Source organism: Callithrix jacchus, chromosome 12 (genome assembly GCF_049354715.1).
Source record: "Callithrix jacchus isolate 240 chromosome 12, calJac240_pri, whole genome shotgun sequence".
Taxonomy (NCBI): Eukaryota; Metazoa; Chordata; class Mammalia; order Primates; family Cebidae; genus Callithrix; species Callithrix jacchus.
In genome coordinates this window covers 62,241,509-62,259,206 of record NC_133513.1, presented here as the reverse complement: position 1 = coordinate 62,259,206, position 17,698 = coordinate 62,241,509, and the positions used below count along the sequence as shown (strand labels likewise).

Sequence of the window (17,698 nt, the reverse complement as noted above, 5' to 3'; positions counted from 1 at the left end):
ATAGCATGAGAGAAATTGGCCAAAGAAGACTTTGCAGCACTGTGGATGCTGAGAGAACATCCAAGACTTTGTCCTTACCTTCGGGGAATTTACAACCAAGGAAAACTGGTGAGGCAAGACACATTTTCAAAATAGAAAATAATAAAAGGGTGTATAAGCAAGTATTTGCCTGGCATAGTACAGGTTTTTTTTTTAGATGAAGATGGAAAACATAACAATCATTCAGAATTGATGGCAGAATACAGCTTTGGGGAGGAGGTAATATCTGAGCCAAATTTTGTTGAATGACTTATAGTTGTAGCAGCTGAAAGGCAGAAAAAGAGAATCTCAGAGAGAAAAAAACATGGGCAGAGACTTGAATGTGGGGGTGACTATGACATATTTATGGAATAATAAAGAATAGCTTGACTGTTGGGAAGTAGTTGAACAGGTGAGTGTCCTTCAGTGTGCTGTAGAATCTTGTGATGAGCCACGGGTGCGATGGCTCATTTCTGCTCTGAGAGGCCAAGGCAGGCGAATTGCTTGAGCCCAGGAGTTCAAGATCAGCCTGGGCAATATAGCAAACCCAATATCTACAAAAAATACGAAAATTAGCTGATGTGGTGCCATGTGCCTGTAGTCCTACCTAGCTGCTTGAAAGGCTGAGGTGGGAGGATCACTGGAGCCCAGGGAGGTTGAGGCTGTATTGAGCCAGGATCATGCCATTGTACTCCAGGGCAACAGAGTGAGATCCTTCCACAAAAAAAAAAAAAAAAAAAAAAAAAAGCTTTATAAATGGTGGGATTACAGCACTGGATGGTTAGAACTAAATTACAGTAAAGATTAGCAACTGCCAGGGCTACTTAACTTTTTTTTTTTTTTTTTTTTTTTGAGACGGAGTTTCGCTCCTGTTACCCAGGCTGGAGTGCAATGGCGCGATCTCGGCTCACCGCAATCTCCGCCTCCTGGGTTCAGGCAATTCTCCTGCCTCAGCCTCCCGAGTAGCTGGGACTACAGGCACGCGCCACCATGCCCAGCTAATTTTTTGTATCTTTAGTAGAGACGGGGTTTCACCATGTTGACCAGGATGGTCTCAATCTGTTGACCTCGTGATCCACCCGCCTCGGCCTCCCAAAGTGCTGGGATTACAGGCTTGAGCCACCGCGCCCGGCCCGCTACTTAACTTTTGACAGCAGTTATTATACCTCCCACGTAAGTACTTTTTATTATGCTGATTAGTCATTATTATTTCAAAAAATGAGAAAATGTAAAGGGGCACACTGAGCCATCTTACTCCTATCTGTCCTTATCCATCTCGTTTCCCTTCACCCCAATAGCCGCTTGTGATTTGCATTTTATTCTTTCCAGTTTTCTTTCTGAAATGCAAACAGTATGAACGTATCTTATTTCTTTCCCGCTGTTATCTGTTCCCCAGGACTGCCATAACAAATTACCACAAATTGGATGGATTAAGCAGAAAATCTATTCTCTCACAGTTCTAGAGACTAGAAGGCTAAAATCAAAGTGTTGCCAGGGCCCCGTTCCACCTGAGACTCAGGCTGGAGGCCTTCCTTGCCCCTTCCTCTCTTCTGGTGGTGGCTGTCAGTCCTTGGAGTCCCTTGGTTTACAGCCACATCACTCCAGTCTCTACCTCTCTCCCTACATGGCGTCCCCTTGGTGTGTCTCTGTCTTCACATGGGGTTTTCTTCTTATCCTTTCCAGTCATATTGGATTCAGGCCTACCATAATGACCTCATCTTAACTTGATTACAACTGCAAAGACTATTTCCAAGTAAGGTCGTATTCACAAGTATGGCTGGGACAAATGTAACCCATAAACTCCATTTTTTTTACACAAGGCTAGCACCCTATATGCACTATTTTTCACCTTACTGTTAAAATTCAATTATATACCTTGGGATTCTTTCCATATCAGTACATAGTGATCATTCTCATCTTCTTTTTAGAGCAGCATAGTGTTTTGTTGTGTGGCTACATCAGTCCCCCGAGGATGATCACCTGGATGCTTTCCAGTGTTTTGCTATTTGAATGAATAGCCTATACATTTGTCATTTTGTACGTATACAAATGGATCTCTATGATAGATTCCCACAAGTGGGATTGTTGGGTCCAAGGATAGTGTGCATCTGTAATTCTGACAGTATTGGTATACTTCTTTCATCGGGTTTGTGTCATTCACGCTAGCAAACGCATAAGAGTGGTCAAACATGTAGACTTTTGCCAATCTTTTACGTGAAGAGTGGAATTTCTGTTTAATTTTCACGTCCATTTATCTTATTATGCATCTCTACATTTTAAACATTTTTTTTTTTTTTTTGAGATGGAGTTTCACTCTTGTTACCCAGGCTGGAGTGCAACGGCGCGGTCTCGGCTCACCGCATCCTCCACCTCCTGGGTTCAGGCAATTCTCTTGCCTCAGCCTCCTGAGTAGCTGGGATTACAAGCACACACCACCATGTCCAGCTAATTTTTTGTATTTTTAGTAGAGACGGGGTTTCACCATGTTGACCAGGATGGTCTTGATCTCTTGACCTCATGATCCATCCGCCTCAGCCTCCCAAAGTGCCAGGATTACAGGCTTGAGCCACCACGCCCGGCCATCTTAAACATTATTTTATGTAGTATTTTTGGTAAACTTTTGGCCAGAAAACTAGGCTGTAATAAAAATTTCTAACTTCAAGGATATGGAATTAAAAGAAAATATCATAACCTATAGAAACATATTTAACTTGGGTTATTTGCCAGAGTTGGGCCACTCCTGGGAGAATATGACTCATTCTCCTTACTCTGCTAGCTCAAGTAACAGAACAAATTAATTCTCATTTAGTTAGATGAGATGCAACTTAATAGAAAGAAATGAGTGTCTTCCACTTCACAAACCTGTCTTCTCTCTTAAATTCTCTCTACATAAATGAACATAACACGTAATGCATACAATAGGGATCTGAAATCATTTTAGGAGAAGCCAAGTTCCACAACAAAGATCCTGATCTTTGAGCTTGGCTGTTCCTGCTTTCTCACCAGTTCTGTCAGTTGTACCATTCTTTTTCTTCTTGATTTGCTTTCTTTTCTTTTTTTTTTTAAAGATGAGTTTTCACCATGTTGGTCAGGCTGGTCTTGAACTCCCGACCTCAGGTGATCCGCCCACCTTGGCCTCCAAAGTGCTTGGATTACAGTCGTGAGCCACCGTGCCCAGCCAGTTGTACCATTCTTAATTGGAGCTACTTTCTAATTTCCTGAATGAGGTGTCAATGTGGTTTGAATACTGCCAACTCTTCTCATTATTATAAATGTTATAATGATGGGTTGCTTTTTGTTGTTGTTCTGACTTTAAATGAAGCTCACCAGTTTTCTTCTGAGAGAATATCTGGAGCTGTCTATGTTATTGTCTCTCATTTTTGTCATGTCCAACGACCATATTCCCTTCCCTGCAGGTGGTACTGTGAAGGCAAGGAGCTTGAAAATTCCCCAGATATTCACATCGTCCAGGCAGGAAATCTGCACTCACTGACCATTGCAGAAGCCTTTGAAGAGGACACAGGACGCTATTCCTGCTTTGCTTCTAACATCTATGGAACAGATTCAACTTCTGCTGAGATTTATATAGAAGGTAAAACTAAATACTCTTGGAGTATGACACTTACTAGTAAGACATTTAGTTATAAGAAATAAATATGCAGAGGGCCTCCTCTACCACACACTCTTCTAGGCAATGAGGATACAGCAGTGAACCAAGTAGACAAAAATGCTTAGGCTCATTTACTGATGATTTACATTACATGATAGGAGAGACAGAAAATAAACAAGATAAACAAATAACATTTAGGCTGGGCCCGGTGGCTCAGGCCTGTAATCCCAACACTTTGGGAGGCTGAGGCAGGTGGATCATGAGGTCAGAGAGCAAGACCACCCTGGCTAACACTGTACAACCCCATCTCCACTAAAAATACAAAAAAGTAGCCAGGTGTGGTGGCACATGCCTGTATTCCCAGCTACTCAGGAGGCTGAGACAGGAGAATCACTTGAACTCAGGGGGCAGAGGTTGCAGTGAGCCAAGATGGGGCCACTGCACTCAAGCCTGGGTGACAGAGCAAGACTCCATCTCAAAAAAGAAAAAATAATGTGTGTGTGTGTGTGTGTGTGTGTGTGTGTGTGTGTGTGTGAGAGAGAGAGAGAGAGAGAGAGAGAGAGATGTGACAGGTATATATAAACACTGTGGAAGAAATAAAAAGCAAGAAAAAGTGGAGATAGGAATTGCATATATGTGAGTGTCAGGGGCAGAGCGGTGGGGAATGAGCCACAGGTTATTTGAGAGAGACTCTAGGCAGAAAAATCTGCAAGTGCAGTGGCCCTGAGGGTGGCAGTGTGCGTGTCTTCAGGTACAGAGATAAGCCAATGTGGCCAGGGTGGAGTGAGCAAGAAAGTAACAGAAGATGAGGTCGGAAGGTAAGATGGGGTGGAGGTGGAAGGAGGGAGTAAGCAGATCACAAAAGTCCATGTAGGTCATTGCAGGGACTTTGGTTTGGACCCTGAGGTAGATAAGAAGTTCTGGAGCATCTGAGCAAAGATGTGACATAATCTTAGTTTATTTTTTATTTTATTTTATTTTTGAGATGGCGTCTCACTGTGTTGCCTAGACTGGAGTGCAGTGGTGTGATCTCGGTTCATTGCAAACTCTGCCTCCTGGGTTCAGGTGATTCTTATGTCTGCGCCTCCCACGTAGTTGGGATTACAGGCACGCACCACCATGCCCAGCTAAAGTTTTGCATCTTTAGTAGAGATGGGGTTTCACCATGTTGGCCAGGCTAGTCTTGAACTCCTGACCTCAAGTGATCCACCTGCCTTGGTCTCCCAAAGTGCTGGGATTATAGGTGTGAGCCACTGCACCTGGATGAACTGACTTAACAGTCACTCTGGCTGCTGGTTGAGAATATACTGCAGGGAGCCAAGGTAGATGCGTGGATACCATTTGGGAACACTGGAAAGGCATTTACATTGGCATGAAGTTTATATGATTAATTTGAGGGGAAAAACAATCAACTTATGCTCCTTTGTATCTACCTAAGTTTGTGGTCCTATTTTCTCTTATCCTCTGAATTTTGTCTGCAGATCATTCTTTAGCACTGTTTTCACCAATAATACCTTATGTATGCCTTGGTTTTAGCATTTAAATGTATTATCATGGTATAGACGCCCATTTATCAACTAGACTGTAAGGCCAGGACTTCTTTATATCTCTGATACTTACTTGTACTTACCTAGTACCAAGTACGTAGTGAGTATTTGATAAACATCTATTGAACAAATACATGAATAGAATGTGTTGTATGAGTATGTGTTTCCATCCTCAAATTTTTGGAGTCTAATAAATACCTCCAGATTTAGCTGTGCTGTATCTTCCTGGAATGCACTATCTTGAGAAGTGAATCCAGGATCAAAGCTCTGCTAACAGTGCTGAGATTGGATTGCTGGGTTCTTTTTTCTTTGTGGCAACAAGACTTTAAACACCCCCTCTCCCAAGATGAACTATGACTTGTTAATATTAGGACTGGACGGAAGAGCAACCACCTACACCTACAATGTTTGGAATCCAGTGTAATCCCTTCTTGTATTCAATCTGTGTAGGCCAAGAGCAAGAGGACTATGGACACCAGAGCATGTCTGCAATACTGCTCTGTTACGCCAAAGGCATCAGCAGGTGTTTTACATACACCAACACTTAGAAGTTGGGTCAGTTCATTTGAACACTACAGCTAACTAGACATGTGACCTTGAGCAATTCCTTCAACTTCTTAGGGTCTATTTCCTCATTTGTCAAGTTAGGTGTTAGTGTAGGGAATCACTGAGTTCATTTCTAAGATTCTGTAGGTATTCAGATATTTAGGAATCAAGTAAACAAATTATTATCTTAAAAATCTTGTCTTATTCAGGAACCAATTTAAGAAATCATAATCTTAACAATCTTGTGTCTTGTTTTAATTTTTTTCCAGGGGTTTCTTCTTCTGACTCAGAAGGGGACCCTAACAAGGAAGAGATGAATCGGTAATTCTGGTTTTCTATCTTATAGCTTTAGCATCTTCAGATCAATTAATAGCTCAGAGAAAGCTATTAATGGTTGCTAGAACTTAAGGAGGGTAGCTCCAGGGTTTGACCACAAAAATAAATAAATAAACAAATTAAGTGGATTTGAAGACCCTACTTTTGCTTAAGTCTGGCCTAGCAGAGTAATTTGAATCTTTTAATTTACTTTCTACAGAGAATGAGCTCCTTAAGAGCAGAAATTCTTTGGGTATGCATACCTTGAAATGATAATTTGCTTCTAGTTTTTGTGCAGATATAAACATTCATAGTCAGAGTAAATGACTTCCCCTTTACCCCCTTCCTTTATCATTCTCGTGGCCTTGAGTCAACTCCTCCTTCTCTCCTGCCTTTTACACCAACCACCTCCTTAGAGGGCTTCCTGTCTGCTTCCGCCTTTTTCTACCTTTTACAGTGTCCAAACTACAACCGGTTATTCTCTAAAAGAGATCAAGATTCTGATCCTGTTGTTTTCCTGACTCAGAAAAAGATAATTATCTATGAGAAAACAAAAATCAAACACGAAACAAACAGCAACATTTTAAAACGATCTTAACATGGCATATACACGAAGCCTTAGTCAGAATAGCATCAACTAGGTTTTTCTGTTCCCTCCTCCCTTCCCCACCTCAGGCTGTCTACATTGCTGACATCTCACCCAAATCATGTACACTTCCTCTTCACCCCTTCGTTTAAGCTATTCACTTTGCTAGGGTTGCCCTCTCTCCTTCTCTGTCTAGCAAACTCTTATTTAATCTACAAAACCCAGTCTAAATGTTCTTTCTCTTTGAGCTCTGAAATAAGCTTCTCCCCTATTGCACACTCATCACTCCTTCCTTGGGGCTCCCATAACGTGTTACCTAATGGGTAACCTAATGGTTATGAATTTTGATCTACAAACTTAAATAAGCAAGAAACATCCCATTTATGTTTTTGCTCCAAATCTACTTGCAGTTGTTTGGATTTAGCCTCTGTTGTGTATCATAGAGACCCAAATTAACTGTGACCTAAATTAAACAGATATTTAATTCTCATTTACGTAAAAATCTGGATTTGGCAGGTAAGATGGCTCCACATTCCACTAGGTTCCTGTCTGCTTCCTGCTTTCTGCTTTATCTCACGCTAAGGTGTTGCCCTCATCTTCTCAGGCTAAAATAGAAAGGCCTGTCAGCCTTTTAAGGTCATCTCTCTTAAAATGCACATAGCACTATCCCTCATATCCCATAACCAGAAAGTACTCATGTGGCCACACTTCACTGCAGTGAAGGTTGGGATATGTAGTCTTTATTTGGAGTAACCATGTAAAGAAATCAGGGATTCTATTATTGTAGAAGAAGAAAACAGATGCTTTAGACACACGGATTGGCTTTGCATCAGCACATCATTCTGCCTGGGATGGGATGCTGCCCGGCTGGGGAAAACATCCAGTCTAGTGATGAGTGTCCCTTTCCCCCTCCACAGTCTTAAAATGAGCCAGAGAGAGAGAGAGCGAGAGAGAGTGAGAGAGAGAGAGAGAGAGAGAGAGAGAGAGAGAGAGAGAGAGAGAGAGAAGAGCAAGCGAGCGCAGTTTTGGAGCAAGCACCATTCTAAACATATTACATGAATTACTCATTTAATCCTTACAAAAACCTATGAGATAAGAATTTTATTATTATTTATTTTGAGACAGATTCTTACTCTGTTGCCCAGGCTACAATGCCATGGTGTGATTTCAACTCACTGTAGCCTCCGCTGCCTGGGTTCAAAGGATTCTCCCACCTCAGCCTCCCAAGTAGGTGGAATCACAGGTGTGCACCCCCACGCCCGGCTAAGTTTTTTGTATTTTTAGTAGAGATGGGGTTTCGCCATATTGGCCAGGCTAGTCTCGAACTCTTGGCCTCAAATGATCCACAAGTGACCTCCCAGAGTGCTGGGATTATAGGAGTGAGCCACTGCACTGGCCTACGAATTATTATTTCCCCATTCTAGAGATGAGGAAGCTGAGGCAAAGAGACATAATATGTAGGCCAGAGGAAAGCCCTCTGTCAGCAGTCATCTATCCATGGGTTATAGGTAAAAGGCCCATGTCCCAGATCCCCAGTTCCCTCCAAGTCCAGAGCCTATTGCTTTCTGACATGTGTAATTACTGATATCTTTAGCAAGACTGGGAGCCCTTTACCGACAGGATGGGCTTCCCCTCTGGACGTAGGTTCTCCCTGGCATCAGGTTCTCTGGCAAGATCCACAGACCTCCATCTCTTCCACACCAAAACTAAAATAATCTGCAGCATTGCTCCTCTGCAGCGTGAATGCCCCTCTGCAGCATTCTCAAGAAAACTTGCTGGCTCTCTTGCCCTTCAAATACTCTCTTTAATTTAATTTGTGTAAACTTGAAGAGCTTGTTGACTTCATGCTATTTCTGCTTTCTGCCATGCCAAATTCTGAGAGGTTACGTTTATGTATATATTTTGGAGTTGCTCCAAAACTGCTCTCTCTCTCTCCATGGCTCACTCTAAAACTGTGGAGGGGGAAAATGACACTGAATACCAGACTGGATGTTTTCCCCAGCAGGGCAGCACCCAGTCTTGGGCAGAATGATGTGCTGATGTAAGCTGATGCATTGTGTGTGTCCAAAGCATCTGTTTTCTTCTTCTCCAATAATAGAATCCCTGATTTCTTTACATGGTTACTCCAAATAAAGACTACATATACAACCTGCACTGCAGCGAGGTGTAGCCACATGAGAACTTTCTAGTTAGGGGATATGGAGGATAGTGCTCTATGCATTTTAAGAGAGATGACCTTAAAAGGCTGACAGGCCTTTCTATTTTAGCCTAAGAAGATGAGGGCAACACCTTAGCGTGAGATAAAGCAGAAAGCAGGAAGCAGATAGGAACCTAGTGGAATGTGGAGCCATCTTACCCACCAAATCCAGATTTTTATGTAAATGAGAAATAAATATCTGTTTCATTTAAAACACAGTTAATTTGGGTCTCTCTGATACACAACAGAGGCTAAATCCCAATAATTGCAAGTAGATTTAGCACAAATAAATAAATGGGATGTTTCTTGCTTATTTAAGTTTGTAGATCAAACTTAAACAATCAAATATATATATATGCATATATATGAGACCATGGTCTTGGATCAGAGGTAAAGATTTACAAAGCCTGGCCTGTTACTTGAAATGAGAGGGAGAGGGAAAATACTGAGGGTAACAATAAAACAAACCTCAAAGAATTTACCTTCTGCACATGCTTCTGTCACTGCATTTGTCTTGGATCTCAGCTCGTTGTTAATATGTTTGACTCCCTGGTTACACTGAGAACAACTACCCAAGGACAGGAATGGTGTTTTATCTTTTTCATGTTTGCATGGCCTAACAAAGTGTGTCGCAAAAATGCCTTCGGTAAACGTTTGTAAAATATCATCAAACCAAGATTTTTATTACACCCACCTGTAAGCAGTGATGGCATTACTAGTTTTGCTGAAATAATTTTTCTCAAAGAGTGACAGTTCTGTTTTATACTCTATATTTTAATAATTTCTCAGAATCCAGAAGCCAAATGAGGCGTCATCTCCTCCCACTACCTCTGCAACCATTCCTCCAGCAGTACCCCAAGCCCAGCATTTGGCGGCCCAACCTGGGGTGGCAACCATCCAGCAGGTACTAAGTGAAACACAAGTGCCATGGACTGTGACAGACAGGCACGGTGACCATGACCATTTTGCATGGCATGATCGTGTTCTTCTCAGGTGCAACTCCATCATTGGGATAATCATCTTGTATTTCTGAGGTTTGAGAGCAGTGGTTCCTGTTGCTTTGGGAACATATTCTTCGGCTTCATAAGCAAATTTCTGAGGAAAAGAAATGCTTTACAAATTAGTCCCTGGCTTTCCAGCTTTGTAAAGGATGCTGATTACATATTCATTGAGCTGCCAGCTCTTGGACTGGCCTAGAACAAACTCTCTATATCATAAAACCTGATTAGTCTCATGGAGCTGCAGAGAATTCCACTTTCTAAGATGAAGCAAGAGTGTAGTTATTTATTAGGAAAAGCAAAGGCTTTCGTCCTTCAAGTTAATAATAATGATATATGCTTATTGTAAAAACACTTTAAAAGTACAGAAATATGTCAGGCGTGGTGGATCACACCTGTGATCTCAGCACTTAGGGAGGCCAAAGTAGGAGGATTGCTTTAGTCTGGGAGTTTGAGACCAGTCTGGGCAACATAACGAGACCCCATCTCTACAAAAAAGAAAAAACAATTAACCAGGCATGGTGGCATGCACCTATGGCCCTAGCTACTCAGGAGGCTGAGATAGGAGGATTACTTGAGCCTGAGAGGTTGAGGCCACGGTGACTTGTGATAGCATAACCACACTCCAGCCTGGGCAACAGAGTAAGACCCTGTCCTCCCACCCTCTCCCCCGCAAAATGTGTTAAGTAAAAAGTTTAGTCGAGGTTCTACTCCAGCACCTTCACTCCTCAGAGGTACTTCATGTTAGTAGTTTCTAGTGAGTAGTTCCAGGCATTTTCTATGCATATATAAGAATACATATGGCCGGGCACAGTGGCTCACGCCTGTAATCCTAGCACTTTGGGATGCCGAGGTGGGTGGATCACCTGAGGTCAGAAGTTCAAGACCAGCCTGGCCATTATGGTGAAATCCCATCTTAAAAATAAAAATTAAAAATTAAAAAAATTTAAAAAAAGAATACATATATGTGGCTGAATAAGGTGGCTCACGCCTGTAATCCCAGCACTTTTGGGAGGCCGGAGCTGGTGGATCACCTGAAATCTGAAGTTCAAGACCAGCCTGACCAAAGTGGAGAAACCCGGTCTCTAATAAAAATACTAAATTAGCTAGGCATGGTGGCGCATGCCTGTAATCCCGACTACTTGAGAGACTGAGGCAGGAGAATCACTGGAACCTGGGAGGCAGGCTGTGGTGAGTCAGATGCACCATGGCACTCCAGCCTGGGCAACAAGAGCGAAACTCTGTCTCAGAAAAAAAGAATACATATATGTATGCACAGACTTTAAAGCATATGAAGTCATACTCTCTAAATATAACATGTTATTGATTTATTTCTTTTACATTTTTTTTTTTTTTTGAAAAAAGTGTTTGTAGAGATGAGGTCTCGCTGTGTTGCCCAGGCTGGTCTTGAACTCCTGTCCTTAAGCAATCCTCCCTCCTCAGCCTCCCAAAGTGCTAGAATTACAGCTGTGAGCCACCATACCCAGCCTGACATATTTCTTTATTGATGATCAATATATTTAAATATATTTATCTACAACCTCATTTTAAAAATTATCCAACCCATTTAGTAGGACAGAGGGGTCAAGTTTTCGTTCTAACCCACTGGTTTTCAAACTGTGATCTGTGTAGCCCCAGGGGTTCTCTGGAGCCTCTTCGGGGGTTTAGAGTTAATGACATAGATCTATATGTGAAAGGTTGACATAGGGATAGGCAGCACAGATTTTATTACCACCATGACCTAGAGAGAAATAGAGTCAATTCAGTCTAAAATTTGAAGTCTGCGATTCATAAAACATAGAAAATATCAGTTTTTTGGTTTGGGATGAATTTCATATACCAAATTCTCTAGTTTGTTATATCTCACTATCCATCTAATAGTCTTTAGTAACAATGAATCTACTCTTGGTTCCTTCTGCCAGTGCCAGAGCCCTACCAATTACTTGCAAGGATTGGATGGAAAACCTATCATTGCAGCTCCTGTGTTTACAAAGGTAATAAAAATATTACTTCTTCCTGTCATGGCTTTACACATACCACAGCATCCAAAGTTACAGGATCCAGGACTTATTCATTTTTATCTCAGGATTCGGTCTTATATAGGTACAGTATAGGATTTGGGATTGTTTTGGTAGTTACCACAGTATCACAAGTCCCAGATTTCTAATAACAGTTTAAGTAATGAGAGAAATGTCTTTCCCTCTTACACACTGATCTCTGTGGCCAGCCTACAACTGTTAAACATACAATCTGCCCTTTGTGGCAAGTGATAAATTTCTAGCCACATATTATTCCAAAGATTTCTCTGAATTTTCAGAAAAATTCAGTTGCCGTTACCTGGCTTAGGTGCTCAAGAAGATGGAGTTAAATGCTCTGAGAAGGTTTAACAGAAAGCCTCCCTCCCTCTAGGATAAAGAGCTTTCTTAGGCCAGGCGTGCAGGCTCATGCCTGTAATCCCAGCACTTTGGGAGGCAAGGGTGGGTGGATCACTTGAGGTCAGGAGTTCAAGACCAGCCTGACCAACATGGAGAAACCCACCTCTCTACTAAAAATACAAAATTAGCTGGGCGTGGTGGTACATGCCTGTAATCCCAGCTACTCCAGAGGCTGAGGCAGGAGAATTGCTTGAACTCGGGAGACGGAAGTTGCCGTGAACCCAGATCATGCCATTGCATTCCAGCCTGGGCAACAATAGTGAAACTCCATCTCCAAAAAAAAAAAGGCTTTCTTTTTCTATTCCATAGTATCAACTATTGGGATGGCATCAAATTCTAAATCTCATAGTCTTTGTACTTAGAACTAGAAAATTTAGTAAAGCACATTCATTTACAGATGAAAAACCAAGGGAGGGCCAGAGAGATGAAGCCATGTAGCCAATATCACAGATCTAGTTAGTGGCAGAATCAGCACCACAAACAAGTTCTCTCAATGCTTAGACTACAGACTGTGTACACATGTTGCCCAAGCCAGTAAGTGTGAAGGTGAAAAAATTGAGTCACATTGGATTTTATGGTATTGTGAAGACCAAATAGGCAGAATCTGTGCCTGGATTTACAGTTTACTGTTTGTTTGAACACCAAACCTAGGCCCAGATAAATTTTATCATCTCGGAAATAGGCTTTGTTTTAGAGCAGTGGTTCTCAATCATGGTTAATTTTGCCCTCCAGAGTCATTGGCAATGTCTGGAGACACTTCTCGTCACAACTCGGGGGTTGTGTTCCTGGCATCCAGGGATGGTGTTAAATACCCTACAATGCATAGGATGGCAGCCCTCCATAACAAAAATAGTGTAGCTCAAAATATCAACAGTGTTGAAGCTGAGAAATCCTGGTTTGAGCAAATGGGCTTTTTTTCCAGTGAGTACTGATCCCTACAGGAAGAGCTGAATCCACAACTTCTACAGAAGCATCCATTTCATGGGAGTTCTGCTGTATCAGATTGTTCAACACAGTTTTCCAAAATCCATAGTGGAATCTAGAGCAAACAAGCTATGTTTACCAATATCCATATTAGTCAGGCAAACATTCTGTTTTTTTTTTGAGACGGAGTTTTGCTCTTGTTGACCAGGTTAGAAAATGCAGTGGCACAATCCTGGCTCACCGCAACCTCAGCCTCTCGAGTTCAAGTGATTCTCCTGCCTCAGCCTCCCGGGTAGCTCAGATTACAAGCATGTGCGACCACACTTGGCTAGTTTTTGTGTTTTTAATAGAGATGGGTTTCTCCATATTGGTTAGGCTGGTCTCGAACTCCCAACCTCAGGTGATCCGCCTGCCTCAACCTCCCAAAGTGTTGTGATTACAGACATGAGTCACCTCACTCAGCTATATTTAATTTTCATGAACTAATTAGAGCCTCAGATTGAGCTGCTTTTGTGTGGTGACTCTGATTAGCTCCTTCTATTAATAATTAGATGTTCCAATTGGCAGATACATATACTTTTGATAAATAAAAATAGTAAAATGAATTCATCATTAACGTATTTTGTTTGTTAGATAAAATCTCTAAAAGCAGCAGTAGCTTCATAGTGGGAAAATGGTCCTTAGTACACAGACCCAAACCCTGACGAGGCTTTGTGAGCCTCGTCAGGATATGTGCTTTTGCCTCCATAAATGGGATAAGGATTGTTCAGGCATCGGGCACCAGGATAGGCAGTGGCTCAGATTCCAGAAAGACTTATCAGCAGTGGTGTGCTTGCGTTAGTTTCCGTCAGTGAGGGCAGGATTGAGGTCATAGTCACTGCTAGTGTCATTAGCAAATTTCTGAGTCAGAGCCACCAGTGACGGATAGTATCATGTGGTCATGAGCCATGATAACAGATTATTTGCATATGTTTGTTTGGCTTACTCCTGCTCTATTGACTTGTTTAGGGACTTCTGGCATTCCAGTCCCTATGACTCACTTTCTATACTGCCCAGCAAAGCATTTCTTTGCCAGTCGTGGCAGGAAGCCAGTTTTTTTTCTTCTTTTTTTAAAGCAACACTTAGAGAGCAGAGTTTTACTCAACTCCCTCCTCCTGCTTGGTGACAGCGAAGTACTTATCTTCTTTTAAAGAAGGTTAAAATGAAAAGGAGAGTTACCCAGCAAAACTGGTAGGACTTGAGAGAGGACTATGGGATTCCAAAACCAGTTCACCACTGTACTCATAGGTGATACGTATGTTTTTAAATGCTCCTTGACTGCAGACAGAGATAGACTGTCCTCCAACCTCTATGCAGTATCAAAAATACTTTCGCTCTGTTTATGTGGGGAAAATGGCACTCACACTTCTTGAGTGTGAAGGGAGGTCGATGATCAAATTAGAATCTTACTGCTATCCCTGCTCCCACCCCAACAGCAGCTGCTCTGGCAGGCCTTAAAGGCTGCAGCAGCCCTGGCCCCAGCTGCTTCAGCAGTAATTTGAAGAGTGCAAGGGGGCAGGGGAAGTGAGAATTTGAAGAAGAGTACTTCATTATATAACAGCAAAGGCAGGAAACCCTGAAATAACTGGGCCCATAGCCGGATCCAGATTTCTGGAGTTCATGGGCCCCTCTCTCCAGTCAATCAGTTCCGGAAACTTTTCTGACTTAATAATGGCATGGGGCACCTGTAACAGTCGAGGGGCAAAAGAGCTTTCAATCAAACAGCTCTTTATCTGTATAAACCACTTCGATCCAACTGCAGCCTAAAGCACTGTGCTGCACTTGAAGCACCTCCCAAGGGGCAAAATTATCAGCTGGTTAAAAACAAATAAAATGGCAAATTGAACCTTGTAGTTGACATCTTTTAACCAATAAGGCTCTTTCTCAATAATGTCCCAGCATTATATTTGTGGTTATAGCTCTACCTAACAGGAACTATGCCCTTTCAATTCACATTTATGGCAGCGGACACGGTGCTTGACACAAAGCAGCCACACGTTTATTCTGTGGCAAGTAACTTCCATTTCAGTCCAGGCATGGTAGCTTAAGCCTGTAATCCCAGCACTTTGGGAGGCTGAGGCAGGAAGATCACTTGATGTCAAGAGTTCAAGACCAGCCTGGCCAAGATGGTGAAATCCCATCTGTAACTAAAAATACAAAAATTAGCTGGGTGTAGTGGCACATGCCTATGGTCCCAGCTACTTGAGAGGCAGAGGCAAGAGAATCACTTGAACCCAGAAGATGGAGGTTACAGTGACCCGAGGTCACACCACTGCACTCCAGCCTGGTTGACAAAGCAAGACTCCATCTCAAAACAAAATAAAACAAAAAAACCTTCCGTTTCAGTTAAGAAGAAATTGTTATTTTTATTATTTTGTGACTTCAGAGTGTCTTTAGGAGGAATAGAGAAAAAAAATGTCAAATGGCCATGGAAGCGTGTCTTGCTTCCCAAGTCTCTATGTTGTCAAGTCACCCTACAAAGAACGTCCTCCCAGATGACCAGGTTAGTGATGACACCCAAAATAGATTTGTACTTTGAATACTGCATACCTGAGGAGGTTATAGATCTTTGGTTATAGTGACTTTAGTCTAGATTCATAATTCCTAGAAAAGACTAACTTAATATTTGCTAGTTGCACACTTGTCTGTCTCATTTGTTGTCAGTGAAGCTGAAATGAATACGATCAAGTCTGTATACCCTATGTCATTAGTAACAAACAGCCTAAGACCTACTGCTGTGATGAACGTGACATCAGCTACACTATGTTCTAATAGTATAATCGGTTTGGACCCTGATCTGTGGCAATATGAGCCAGCTCTTTCTCATGAAACTTTGTAGAAAAGCACCTTTCAGCAATGACAACTATTATCATCTTTCTGTCTATGACTCTTAACAGTTTTTCTAAGTGGTTTGTGAGATGATGCTTGGCATCTCCTTTACTGGGTATTGATGATGTGTCATACAGGAATGAGCTTCCATCGCAGACATTAGGAGGCCCATTCCGTACACTGTAGTATCTCACATAACTAGGCTCAGCTCTTGAATAGAACACACGTCTTGGCGTTCAATGTCAAATGAATAACAACCAACTGATGGTCTAAATTGTGAGCAAGACATTTTCTCATTCTTCTGTGAATGTGCTGTTTTATTTACTCAACCCCTTTTGCCCCACCACCATTTTTGCTATATTGTTTGGTTTTCTTTTTTTTTAAGACAGAGTTTCACTCTTGTTACCCAGGCTGGCATGCAATGGCACGATCTCGGCTCACCGCAACCTCCGCCTCCTGGGTTCAGGCAATTCTCCTGCCTCAGCCTCCTGCGTAGCTGGAATTACAGGCACACGCCACCATGCCCAGCTAATTTTTTGTGTTTTTAGTAGAGACGGGATTTCACCATGTTGACCAGGATGGTCTCGATATCTTGATCTCGTGATCCACCCGCCTCGGCCTCCCAAAGTGCTGGGATTACAGGCTTGAGCCACCGCGCCCGGCCTTTGTTTGGTTTTCTAATTTGTTTTCCTCAAAAAGGAATGAAAACTTCATTTTGTATAAACTTCAGGAAGGTGTCTAAGTGCCATTAAAATTTTCAACGGGCCCCAAAGCTGCCATTTGCGCATACAATTTGCTCAGAGGTCAGGGTGGAGGACATACAAGTTTTCCCGGAGCACCCAGAATTCACTGATGCTTCCTGCTTTCTGTTCTTGTCAGTAGGTGTTGTTTTGGGAAGACAAGGAATAACTAGATTTTCGGTCATATAGCTCTTTATTAATTCAGAAACCACTCGGTGCTAATCCCATCCTGCATTATTACTTCAGCAAACAAATTTGGGGCCTCAGAAAGAACACTAGCATTGAACTACAGCGCCCCCTGGCTGTCACAATATCAATGTATAACACACTTGTGAAAGTCTCCTAGACAGCTAATGCCATGTGGTTTTCCCCACCCCTATATTCTCTCCTTAGATGCTGTAAGTATGACAGGACCAAGCACATAATATCATAAGTTGTTCAGACAAGAACTGTAAAAAATAATGAAATATTTGTAACAGTGAATGACAAAAGAAAAAAAAAACGATTGGCTTTCCCCTTCTCTGAAGCAAGAGCCAGTATTTCCTAAATGCAGGTCCCAAAATTGTAATAATAGAAAGCCTTGCAGCATCTGTTGCTTACAGAGCTTGTGGAGGAAGTTTAATTATAACATTTTTATGTTTACAGTCTTTGGACTAAATGAAAAACAAAAATATACCAATACATGTGCCAAAGAAGCATTTTATAACCACATGAAATGCCGACTACAGAAAAGAATGTGTGGTTTTCAGCTCACAAATCATGGTGAATAAGAAACTAGTTGTGAAAAAAAAGTGCATTTTATTCTATTGTAGAGTCTAGTATAGAATACACTGATATCTTACAATTCGAAGTGGTCTTCGTAAACCTTTTATTGTGCAAGTGTGGAAAAGCATTTAATGATTCCTTTGCAAATT

The 17,698-nt window shown here is 41.9% G+C and overlaps 1 protein-coding gene across 4 annotated transcripts in view; it reads left to right on the top strand.

Moving 5' to 3' along the window:
* Positions 1-17,698, top strand: part of MYPN (myopalladin) — a 126,224-nt gene that overhangs the window by 55,261 nt on the left and 53,265 nt on the right. For all 4 annotated transcript variants that reach the window (XM_035268248.2, XM_035268247.2, XM_078345775.1 and 1 more), the window contains 4 exons: positions 3,435-3,610; positions 5,991-6,042; positions 9,609-9,723; positions 11,740-11,811. In XM_035268248.2, coding sequence (XP_035124139.1) covers positions 3,435-3,610; positions 5,991-6,042; positions 9,609-9,723; positions 11,740-11,811 — 415 coding nt within the window. The remainder of the gene's footprint in view (positions 1-3,434; positions 3,611-5,990; positions 6,043-9,608; positions 9,724-11,739; positions 11,812-17,698) is intronic.